Source organism: Perissodus microlepis, chromosome 16 (genome assembly GCF_051167445.1).
Source record: "Perissodus microlepis isolate ML-2025 ecotype Zambia chromosome 16, ASM5116744v1, whole genome shotgun sequence".
Classification (NCBI taxonomy): Eukaryota; Metazoa; Chordata; class Actinopteri; order Cichliformes; family Cichlidae; genus Perissodus; species Perissodus microlepis.
This window is the reverse complement of record NC_140476.1, coordinates 29,065,295-29,078,130: the sequence shown is the minus strand read 5'-3', so window position 1 is coordinate 29,078,130 and position 12,836 is coordinate 29,065,295. Positions and strand designations below refer to the sequence as shown.

General features: G+C 39.7%; 1 protein-coding gene across 1 annotated transcript in view; it reads right to left on the bottom strand.

Moving 5' to 3' along the window:
* Positions 1-11,818, bottom strand: part of xpo4 (exportin 4) — a 57,027-nt gene extending 45,209 nt beyond the window's left edge. Inside the window, exons 1-6 of the mRNA XM_084908905.1 lie at positions 11,607-11,818; positions 7,432-7,537; positions 5,200-5,341; positions 4,905-5,043; positions 2,100-2,216; positions 1,842-1,995 (exon numbers count right to left, since the gene is read on the bottom strand). Of these exons, the coding sequence (XP_084765031.1) occupies positions 1,842-1,995; positions 2,100-2,216; positions 4,905-5,043; positions 5,200-5,341; positions 7,432-7,537; positions 11,607-11,696 (748 nt within the window). The 5' untranslated portion in view covers positions 11,697-11,818. The remainder of the gene's footprint in view (positions 1-1,841; positions 1,996-2,099; positions 2,217-4,904; positions 5,044-5,199; positions 5,342-7,431; positions 7,538-11,606) is intronic.
* Between the last annotated feature and the right edge of the window lie 1,018 nt (positions 11,819-12,836).

Below are 12,836 nucleotides of genomic sequence, written 5' to 3'. Positions count from 1 at the left end.
AAAAATAAGACATTTGCATTTATAAATAGAGTCTGGTTAGAAGGCTTGGGTGGTATCAAGCTATAAAATGGTATGTAGGTATATAGATAGAATGCTCCTTGTTCCAATAAGATGACACTGATGTGCCATAGTGAGATGGTATATTGCAGTGCACTGCACAAAAACACCACCTAAGCGCAGCTTCTGATGAAGGAACATCCAGCTGAGCTCAGTGAGCTGTGAAACATGGGGCTGCAAGTCGCAAATGAAACGTAAATAGTAAACTTTAAGTATTTTGGGTGTAGTCCTGTTGACAGAAGAGAGCCAGCCAGCACAAACAACAAATGTAGACTATTTGTTGATAGAAGAGTAAACACAGCAACACTGACGTGCTGATGGTTTTCTCCCGTGACAAGAGTCATCAGGGCCTGCAATAAGCTGTGGAAGAAGTTATGAGCTTCCCAAACTAGAAGGAAGAAAATGATCAGTGTAGCTAACAATATGAGTGCTAGCATAAGCAGCCTTATTGTTAACATGCCTGTACTGAATGTGGTCATTCTATGTTGTGGTCCAGCAATTGTCAGTTTATCCTGCTATTACACGTAACAGATGCAGAAGCCTGGTATGTGCACTGCAAGCAATCTAGACTTCTAATTACACAATGGAATTTATATTTAATCATCAGTTATTTTCTATTAGTTGTAAGCTCCCAGTCACATAATCTCGACCTAATAGGTCCCTTACACGTACAACAACTGCTCTGGAGGCTTCGTATAGACACCCGACACTAAATTCAAATTCAACTGTTGTCTAAAAATTGACTGTGCTCGCACAAACAGAAGACTTAAAAGTGTATCTTTGAGAGCGCACACGTATTGCTTCGAGCGAGCTGGGCATACCAAGGGGAGCCTCGACAAGCTGAGCCGGGGGTGGTGGTGTATTGGAATGATACGGGGGATGGACATACAGACACCTCTTTGAAAATGATACACTGCCCTGGCTGGCAGCAAGCGCCACTCCAGATCCCCTCAGACAGGCAGAGAGGATGCCAAGCAGTTGGGATTTAGACTGTAATGAGCATGGCTGCGCACACACTAAGACACACACACATGCACACACACACTCTAAGTGGCTAAGTCGACTCAACAATGCAGCCAACTGCAAAGATAACACGGATGTGTGCAAAAGAGATGAACAACAAAGAAAAACTGATAGACCGATATGAATTCCTGGCCAATGCATACCAGCATAGTCACATACTAATACCAATTAGGGTGGCCATAGTGAGGCTCTATTTACACTAAAAACACATAAAAGTACACACAAATAAAAACCTACACTTATGAGGACATTCCCCTCAGTCTCCTCCTAAAACCTATAACCTTCAGAAAAAGGATGCTTACAAACAAAGTCAACTAAAAATATTTGGGTAAATAAAATAAAAGCGGGAAGGTCTGCAAAAAACAAAGCAGACAACCACGCAAACATCCTAATACTGTTTAACTTTTGCAGTTATTGCCAAAACTCTTGCACTCAAGTTGTGTCTAACAATGTTTTCAGATTTCAGCTCATAAACTGACATAAAATGTTAAATATTATCATAAGCAGCTGAAGTGATGATCAACACTACAAATATATTGCACTTTTTCTCCATGACTTCCTAGACCTTATTACTCCATCCTATCAAACATGTAACGAGGTTACCAAAGACACAAAACAAAAAGAGTGTAGTTTGACTGTAAGCTCAATAGTGTAGCTGGATGGGCCTGTTTTTTTCCGCCTGACCTTCATGTGTCAATTTTTTGATTGTGGACTTTCTAGCCTCGCATCAAACCTCTTGGTCTCTTAGAAAGAAAGGATATAATTGGGAGGCAGGAAGTTCCAGCTGAGGACGTGATTGGCCAAAGCCAAGTAGCGCTGGAAGACAGAAGACATCTGGGCATTGAGGTTTTCTCGGCGGCTGAACTCCTGCAGCACCTCCATGGTCATCATGAAGATCTGGCGGAGGCCGTCCTCCTAGAAGAAGTGGTTGGAAGAACAGATGGATGCATGAGTTAAAGAGCAATAAAGTGAATACGTCAGGAGAGCATAGAGGACAGGTGGGACAGCGGGGGACAAACCTGGAACAGTCGCTTGCAGTTACCGTGGAACTCCATGCTGAGGCCGATGCTGCTGGTCTTACTGGAGCTGGAGAACTCACTGAGCAGAGCGGTCAGGATGGAGCAGGCCAGCGTTTGCTGCAGAAGAGAATGATTGTATGATTGTGGAGGTCAATGGTTACATAAAAAGTTACACTAACATCCATCTTTTTCGAAGATTGTCACGAGCCGGAAAGAAGTACACAGAAGTAAACATTTTGTTTTGCCTTTTGTATGAGCTTGTCTATGGACCAGCAAGAAGATATCCAGTCATCACTGGATATAAAAAGGACAAATCAACCCATTTTATCCTTAAATTTCTTGTTCATCCAAAAGATAAACAATGATATTTTTTTAAAAAGAATCTGAATAAGAGTTGCTTGATTAATATGTCTCAACAACTAATTATTGATTTTGAAATTCTATATTTAAAACACTGTACAAATTTCAAAAAAAAAAAAATTAGGACGCTGTAAAATGTAAATAAAAACAGCAATGATTTGCAATTCTCATAAGCTCACCTTTTATTCACAATAGAGCTCAGAAAATTATTAAACTGAGAAAATCTATCATTAAGAAAAATATTAGCTCATTTCGAATTTAATGGTAACAAAAGCTCTCAAAAAAGTTGGAATCGGGCAGCAAAAGTGGTACAAAAGAGAAACAGCTGGGGGATTATTTAGCAGCTAATTAGGTAAACTGGCAACAGGTCAATAACATGATTAGGTATAAAAAGAGAATCTTAAGGAGGCAGACGTAAAGGTTTACCAGTCTGCAAAAAACTCCCACTACAAACAGTGGAATAGTTTATGAAAGAAAGTCCTTGAGGTAAACTTGTGAAGATAATATTAAAAGATTCCAAAAATCTGGAGAAATCTCTGCGTGCAAAGGACAAGGCCAAATATCAACACTTGATGCCTGTGATCTTTGGGTCCTCAGGCGGCACTGCATAAAAGGCGGGCATGATTCGGTCATGGAAAAGACTGCATGGGCTCAGAACACTTCCACAAATCCCTGTTTGTGAGCACAGCTCACTGTGCCATCCACAAATGCAGCTTAAACCTCAATCATGCAAAGAAGAAGCCATATGTAAACATGATCCACAAATGCTGCCAACTTCTCTCCATTTAAAATGAACTGAAGAAGAGTGGAAAACTGTTCTGCGGTCCGAGAAATCAAAATTTGAATTTTTTTTTAAAAACATGGATGCCACATCCTCTGAACTAAAGAGGAGAGGAACCATCCAGCTTGTTATCAGCACATAGTTCGAAAGCCTGCAACTCTGATGGTATGGGGGTGCACTGGTGGCTATGAAATTGGCAGCATGCACCAGTGCATCAGTGCTGAAAGGTATCCAGGGGTTTTAGAGCAGCATATGCTCCCATTGAGATGAGGCCTTTTTCGGGGAAGGCCTTGAATATTTCCTAAACCACATACTGCATCTATAACAAGAGCATGGCTTCACAGTGGAAGAGTTCAGCCGCTGAAGTGGCCTGTGCAGACCTTTTACCAATTATAAAAACAATTTGGCACATAATTCAATGAAAAATACATCAAAGACCCAGGACTGTGAACAGCTACAATCCTTTATCAGACAAGAATGGGACAGCATTCTTCTCCCAGAGGTCCAGCAGTGGGTCAGTTCCCAGATGTTTACACAATGTTGTTGCTACACAATGTTGTTGCTACACAGTGAGAAACATGGTCCTGTCCCATCCTTATTCTGTGCTCCCTTGTGAATAAAATATTGGTTTATTAGATTCAGTTTTTAATGACATTTTACAGTGTTTCAACTTCAACATCTGACAAAGACGTCATAACCAAAAAAGGGCTTTAGGGCCAGATTCAAAAGACTGGGGGAACATGGTGTCATTAGAAGGTGACCATTTGGGGGATTTCAGTCCAAACAACAACAAATAATTTTGTGCATGATCAGTAAAATTCAGTCTGATTTGTAGGGGGAAAAAAAAGCACTTTTAGCCCTTTACACAACATAGTTGCCTTCTCGTATGAGAAACAAATGAAGTAGTGCCACCTACTGGATTAGGATGCTTTTTTTCTTTTCAGAGCAGCACGCTGAAGTCATATGATTATATATTTTACATATGGGAGACAATTATTTTGCATTTATGGAGCAAATGTGGTAAGGCGCACAAGTACTCTGGCATTAATTTTATACCCTGGTATGTTTTTTTTTTTTCCTTTTTTCTCTCGTAATAATCAAAGCACAGGTCCTCGATGTCCTTTCTTTTAACCGCAAGAACATGCCTGAAGCTGCTTTCTCAACATAGCCTTTGTGCCATTTCTTTCTCTCTTTTTTTGTTTTCCAACTGCGCTGTAATCTGAGCCAGATCTGAACCAGGGAGCCAGTGAAGCTCACCAAGCCCCAAATATAACAGATACGAATCAAAGCTTTAATCCAGTTTTACTAACAAGAAGTTACTCAATACTTTCCATTGATTGTGCACATCATTTGCAAAGTTTGGATAACTTCTTCCATCTTTTTGGACAATTAATCAATTATTCTGACAGTGTATAAATGTGAAGTCTTGGAGCCGTAATGTCTCAACTGTTGTTTCTTTTCAATTTATCTGTGCAAATGTATGATGAATGAAACCTAAAAATCCTCATATTTTTTTTTATAAATAAACGAACAAAGACAAAAACCTTTTTCCCCTCTCTTGATTAACCTGATGATGATTGATTTTGTGTACATTGTAACTAACAAGACGTACTCTTTAGGCCACTGAGAGCCACTCATGTATTATTCAGCTGCGTCTCTCTCACCACTGCAGGGTTCCCGCTGCTGATGAGCTGTCCGACCTCGAGTAAGATGCTTTTACAGTTGATGCTTTTGTCCAGCGAGCCTCTCTTCACGATGACCGCAACAGCTAGCAGGATCTGCTCACGCACATACTTCTGCAGACTAGAAGGAACAGGAAGGCATTCTGATTTATTTTTCCTGCATCCAAAACATTAAGTTCTACTGGCATTTTTTGTAGTGAGGTCTGTAAAAGCTCTACATATTTAATAATATAGTAAACCACAAAGGTTTTGTAATGCATTTATTATTGTTTCTTACTTGGGTCTCTGCAAAACGTAGGTGAGAAGGAATGCCCGGAGTGACTCAATGCTGGTCTTTTCCAGCAGGATCCACTCCCGCACGACAGCCTCCATGATGGCTGTGGCTGCCTGGAAAAGCACATAGTCCACCTTACTGGTCTCTGGAGAGGGAAAAAATAAAGGGACAAAAGAGAAATATTAGAAGTGAAAAAGATAGTGGGGGAAAAAAAGGTTGAAAATAATGGGTTAAACACTGAAAACACTTTCAGTGTTTAATTCTGAAACAAAAAAACGACTGTATGAACATGCCAGTCAAGCAGGCTCTCACTACAAAGTCACGGTGGTGTACTTCATTCATAATGTGTTTTGGTATCGTCTTGCTGAAATAAGTAGTCTTTCCTTAAAGAGATGTCCAGATGGCACCAACAATCACGTCATGATCGAAGTTACAAATTCTCTTCCCCATTTTGATGCCTGGTGTTAACTTCAGCATGTCATCTTGACCACGTCTAAATACACTAAGGCTACGTTCACACTGCAGGTCTTAATGCTCAATTCAGATTTTTGGATCAAATCCGATTTTTTTGTCTGCTTGTTCACACTACAAATAAAACGCGACAGCAAACGCGCTCTAGTGTGAACGCTCAAAGCGCCCGCATGCGCAAAAGAAGAAGTCACACACAACGAGCTCTGTTTAGATCCAGACCAAACAGTATTGTTGGCCGTTAATATAAAGACTTGTTTCGGACTTTACGTTTCCCAATTTTGCTTTAAGTTATAAAGTTCATGTCATGTTGCATTAAATCCGTCTTTTACGTCATTGACACAAGACAGACGCCAATTATCAGCACCGGAGAAGTCATTGTGAACGCTTCCTGGCCATCCAGTGTAGATCTCAGTGAAACTGTTGGGAGGACAACGTTGGAGAAACGTGAACATTTTATTTGTACTGTATAATCTGCAGATTCTGACAGAAATCTGCAACTATCCTTTGAAGCACCGCTCCTCTCTAAAACAGCAATAAGGATAATTATTAGGTCATATGTAAATAACAAAATAACTTTATAACTTAAAGCAAAACTGGGAAACGTAAAGTCCGAAACAAGTCTTTATATTAAGGCCATCAGTCAAACAATACTGTTTGGTCTGGGTCTGAACAGAGCGCGTTGTGTGTGACGTCTTCTTTTGCGCATGCGGCTGCTTTGAGCGTTCACACTAGAGCACGTTTGCTGTCACATTTTATTTGTAGTGTGAACGAGCAGCCAAAAAAAAATCGGATTTGATCAAAAAAAAAAAAATCGGAATTGAGCATTAAGACCTTCAGTGTGAACGTAGCCTAAGTTGCTTCCATGTGACTGACTGTGACCAAGATGCAAGTTTCTCCTCTTTAGCCTCAAATATTTTCAGAAAGTTTCAAATTTCAGTTTTTGATTGATCAAACCACAGCTTTACTTTAGCCCAGTCTCCCTTGCACTGAGCTCAGGAGGATGTTAATAGATAAAGGTCCACCAATATCATGAAAAATGTAACTGCATTACTGATGCAGTTACATTTTTGTGCTCACCAGCGGTAGCTGTCCGACATCATCCTGACCCCACACAGTCATTTTTAACCACAAAATCAGGTTTGCTTTCAACGCAATGCCATCCCAGCGTCTATTCAGGACTAGATTTTTTTTAACGTGTACATTTTAATTGTTGAACTGTGCAGCTGCTCACACAATGGGGAACTTTCTCCATTCATATTTGTGAGAGACACTTTCTATAGGCAATTATGTAACCATTTAACCCTACTTGGTAGTCAGTTACACATGGGGTTTTCTTTTAACATGAGACAACACAGACAATTTTTTCAACCTGTTATTGCCACGAAATTTACAGTGGACTCTGTACCATTAGCAATCAAACATAAGGTTCAAATCAGTAAAACTGTACAGTTAACACAATGTCCACATATCTCTGTTGATGGGGTTTGTAATAAAAAGCCAATGAATACTCATATTTTGTTTTCAAAGCTGCACAGCTCACATGTTTTCATACAGTACATAAAGTCACGGATCAAACAATAATAATATTCTGTACACATGAGACTCCACAACACTAAAATGTCTAGGTCATACCCACAAACACCACAGGTGAAGGTTTATGACAGGAAAAAAACATGAAGGGGAGAAGACACTGAGTAGCCTTTATAAGATAAAATTATATTTATAAAACAATATGCAAGTTAAAATATTAAATACAATGCCTACCCAAGATGTGCTTGCAAATGGCAAAGGGGGACTTGGACTTCCTGAAGGAGAGGAATACATGTTCAGCATGCTGTCTCTGCTCTGTGCTGACCATAGACGGCGGTGCCTGTAAAACACAAAACAAAGTCAGTTTTCTGCAAGTGAGGTTGAACCACTTAGTACACAGCTTTTAAACAGGACATCAACTCTTCTCCACTGAATGACTTTGAATTAAATACCACTTTCAAAGCTTTGTTTAACAGAAGATGGCAATTTTCGAATGGCTTAACTTGTTAGCACAGTGCTGATAAAAAGTATATTTACTTCTACATCAGCTTTCAAACCAGGTTTGCAAATTTGCAACACCAGGTCTAGTAAAGCTGGTCTGTATGGGAGGTTTCTAAAACCTTTTTTAAACTGAGGATTAAAGGGTTAAGAGCTCTGCGATAAAAATGAGAGACGCCCCATGTAGTTATTTAAAAGCAATCAATAAAATCTTATTATGTAACGAATGGGGAGCCAGTGTAATTTGTCTGGGATTGTTTCACGAGTTCCCCGTGAGTTGCCTGGTTGCTGTTTAGTACCTGCTGTAAACAGGCGACAGCTGCATCACTTAGAAAATAACAGAATAGGGTGTAGTAGTAGTGTGAGGACACTGAGGGGTGGAGAAGTTGTTCAGCTATGTTACTGTGCAGTGTTGGTCAGACCTTATTTCAGGCAATATTTCACAGACAGACTTGCATAAGTAAGTCTTAAGTACAATTTTGTTGCCCAGGAAAATAAAAGGCAAACAAATTGTTTTAAACGACTAAGGTATGCGATAGGAATAAACATTTTAAAGGGAATATGGTAGAACGATTATCTGTATTCTACCTGATGTTAGGATTATTGTTTGTATTTGTGAAGTGTTGTTTTATCCAATTTTACTTTCATATTAAAATCAATAAATCCTAGTCTTAGAGGGTTTTTTTTTTGAGGAAACCTTGTTCAAGTGTAAAAGTGCCAAATAATGTATGAACTTACATGGCTAACAGCAAACATTTGAGATATTTGACAGGACACTACACAAATGGATTGAGTCGTGTTTTTTTGTTTCTCTCTTTGTTATTAAATGTAATCAATCAGTCAATCCATTCCACTATCTAACAGCTTCTGTGCTATTAGAACTGAAAGATGAGCCCTGACTGGCAGCCACTCACTCAGCTCAATGGCAATGCAGAAAGCATCACTAAGATTGGAGACAGTACACAGTACAGTATGTACAGCATACAGACGAAATGTCTCGTTATAAAAATCAATACTATCGTAAAAATGGCAGCAAATACTGTTTTTGTACCTTATAGAAGCACACAAAATAACAACAGAAAGCTTCATAAGAATGAAAAATCTTACAACTCCAAATACACAGAAATAAAAGTGAGATAGCGCAACACAGAAATTTCTATTGAGCACGCTCGCCATGATACAGCTCAGCAGGAAAGTCACATTCCAGACCTAATTGCAGTAAAAGCAGCTCTGCGGCGCAAGGCAGCAGAGGAAAGAAAGGCCTTTTTATCTGAGAGCGCAGACACGCGTACACATACACAGACTTCATTTTTTAAGCCACATAAACTACCATGGTCAGATGGCAGACAATGTACTAAAAAATAATACAATCTATTATCTCCCTTGATAGTAAAACATAATGTAAAACAGATAAAGCTGCCACAATGACACGTAGTAAATAAAACGCAGAGGAATAAGAATCAAGTCAAAATACTATGTTAGAAATGTACTGTTTATATTCTCAGCAGCATATGTAGCAGAGTAGTATCACAGACAACCACTGTTGTGGGGTCAAGCTGTGTCTTCATGTTAAGCATATCTCAACTGCTATAGGGTGAAAGGCACAGTACACCCTAAACGGGTCGCCAGTCTACCGCAGAGAGACAGGCAATCATTCACGCTCACATTTCCACCTACAGACAATTTAGAATCACCAGTTATGCTATCATGCACTCATGAATGTCTTTGACCTGTGGGATGAAGCCGGAATACCCAGTCTCCACACAGAAAACCCCGGCCAACTGGGGGGGATTCAAACCAACTCGGAAGTTGCTAACAAATTTGTGAAATTACATACACTTCATTAGCAGGGACAACATCCACAATTAGTCTAACAACACATCTTTAAAAGAGAAGAGAAATAAGCTTTGATTTTAGGCCTGAATCAATGAGAGGCACAAAAATGACAAGAAACATGTAGGCATTTAGTCATAGAACCGGAAAGGTATGAGGTGTGGTCGCACTCCTGACATTTAGACAAAAAAACAAAAACAAAACCCAGTATCAGCTGGGCTCTGCTTTCTAGGATAAGAGTGTTAGACTTGCCATTAATTTAAAAAAATGTTATGTCTTTTATAAAGGGCAAAACCTTCATATTCAGCTTTTGTAACTAAAAACAAAACAAAATTATTTTCTAGGATCTTAATAGAATTTTATTCTTTGGGTCAAAACATTTTACTTTTGAGTTTCACTGCGTAGTAATGTTACCATCACCTCACAAGGTGTAGTATTGTATTTAAATGAAAAACCAAAGATACTGCTGCATCATTGCACACATTTAGAAAAGCCATCCATTGGACCTACATCGATCACTCGGTGGGCTGGTTCCCCTGGCTGCATGTATAACACTCCTTTTCTAGAGTGCACTAGTCCCAAAAAAATTAACCTGATAAGCATAATGTTAACATACTGTCACACACTGTGTTAATATAGACAGTCACTTTATTAGGTAAAACTGAATATCTAATCAGCCAACAACTTGGCAGCAACTCACTGCACTTAGGCCATGGTCAACAGGACCTGCTAAAGTTGAAACAATGCATCAGACAGGAAAAAAGGTGATTTAAATTACTTTGAATGTTATATGGTTGTTGGCGCCAGACAGGCCGGTCTGAGTATTTCAGAAACTGCTGATTTACTGCCATTTTCCCCACACAGCCATCTCTAGGTTTCACAGAGAATGATCCGGAAAAGACAAAACATCCAGTGAGCCCCAGTTCTCTGGATGAAAATGCCTTGTTGTTGTCAGAGGTCAGAGTAGGGAAGTCGAGCAGAGTCACAATAACTCATAATGAGGTCTCTGAATGCACATCACACCAAATCCTGAAGGAGATGGACTACAGCAGCAGCACCAGCAGAATTAGAAAACAAAAGTCTGCTGTGACATTCGGATGGTACGGTCAGAATTTGAAAGCATGGATCTATCGTTCCTTGTATCAACATTTACCAAAGGAAATTATTCCAGCACCTTGCTGAAGGTTTTCCATGAATAATTAAAAGTTCTTAAGGCATAACGAGAGTCCAACTCGGTACTAGCAACGTGTACTTAGCCAAGTGACCTGTGTGTGTGTGTGTGTGTGTGTGTGTGTGTGTGTGTGTACATGAATCCATAAAACAAGAGGAGCCGCTGATAAGCAGACATCACGAAGACACCTGCTGCTGACTGAAATATGAACATTTAGGACTTGTGCGTTTGCTAGAACATATTGTTCTCCTAACTGTGCATGACATCAGAAAGGGTGATTTTAGTTTTAAACCCTAACAAGATGGCAGAAAGTACGAGCAGACTGCAGCTAGCACTCCGACTCATGACATGCACATGGTTAGCCACTTGCTCTTAGCTGAAGTATTCAGCCTAATTTGTAGCAACGGGAGCTGTTACGAGAGGGGGCAGAGGGTCAAACACTTGATGCGTGCGAGTGTTGGAGGAAGCACGGGATAAGCTAGCAACAGTGATATGGAGTACACCGCACCGAGATGCTCAGAGTACAAAAAAAACTTGATGTAACGGCTGAAAGGGCACCGACACGAACCGCTGAAGTTTCTGGAAAACTGAGCCACATTGGAAAGCGTCCAAACACGGAGAAATATTTTAAGGTGATGGTGCCTTGTGATAGGAACGACAGGGAACAGCGGGAGAAATGTTTGGAGAAAGAGCGGATTATTTTTTTCTCTCTGCGGGATGGAGACAACCCAGGCGCTGCGCCACGCATCGCTCACATTCTCCGGTAAAAACTGAACACATTAAACAACAACAACCGGGACCAAAATGACCCCCGCCGGAGCCCCCAACCGCCTAACTCCACCCAAGACTGAGTTAAGATACGTTCACCGTCCCTCTCGGGGCCGCAGACCGGCAGTGAATATCTCACCATTAAAACTTTGGCAGCGCTTTCCAGCTGTGTGATCACTTCTGGTGCACCGACCGCCGCCATCATCGTCCCTCTCCAATGACGCGCCATGCGCTCTGCATTGTGGGATTACTGCGCTGGTTACCCGTCGCGTGCACACGGCGGGTTATGTAACCACAACAAGTTTGTGGTTGCCACTGTGACGGCTCGTGCAGCCAGCAACATATTCAGTTATTATTATTATTATTATTATTATTATTATTGTTATTGGTGTTGTTGTTGTTTAGAATGGATTAGAAGTAGATACATCCACAATCGACCTGAAAATGAATGTTATTCTTGGATATTTTTTTTAAAAATTTAAATCAACATTTGTTTAAACGTACACACGTATACTTATAAGTTACTAATAAGTTTTTTGTTCTTTACTATTGCAATAACGGTTGCATTTCTGTCATATTTCTGATCAATTTAATAGCAGATTTTTCAGAATAACCTAAAGATTATGCTATATTATGGCTATATCAGTGTCAGTATTGTGTAGATTATACAATTAATACTAAAATGTCACTTATATTGCACTTATGCTGTAGTCTTCACTATGCCAAAGGTTTCAAACTGGCCCATTGTAAGGCTTAGCAAAGTGAAGTCATTACTCTACTTTATTAATACAATGCATTGCTGTTCACTTCACGGGTGGGAATTGTATTTCTAGACAGAAATCAGAAAGATGTAAAATACAGTCATTGTTGGTTCCGTTTTTTTTGCCTCTGCCCTCTGATCTATAATCTGCCTGTAATGACAGTATACTCGAAGGACGTGAATAATTTCACTAGTCTGGCCCACTTGAGATCAAATTTGCATATGTGGCCATGAAGCTAAATACTCCTGTTCTTTGTAACAACAAACTGTAAGAAGCTACATACATGTTACATATCAAATTTTTAAAGCAAGAGTTAAGCATGAGCTCCTTATATTCAAACATCTGTCGGAATGTAGGTAAGTTAGGCATAGCAATTAGGATTCTTTCAAGTGTTGAAAATATTGCAACTTCCAATGATGTTATCCTATTTTTAAGTAACACCAACCCCCTAACTTTTAAACTACCAAGTTTAAAAACTAAGTTTCAGGAGTTAATACATTTTTTAAGCAAAGTCAAACTGTACAAACGTTTGAATTCATGTTTCTATCAATCAGTATGGAACTTCTGTGTCATGTTCCTTTTATAAAGTAATTCACGAGAATCCAAGC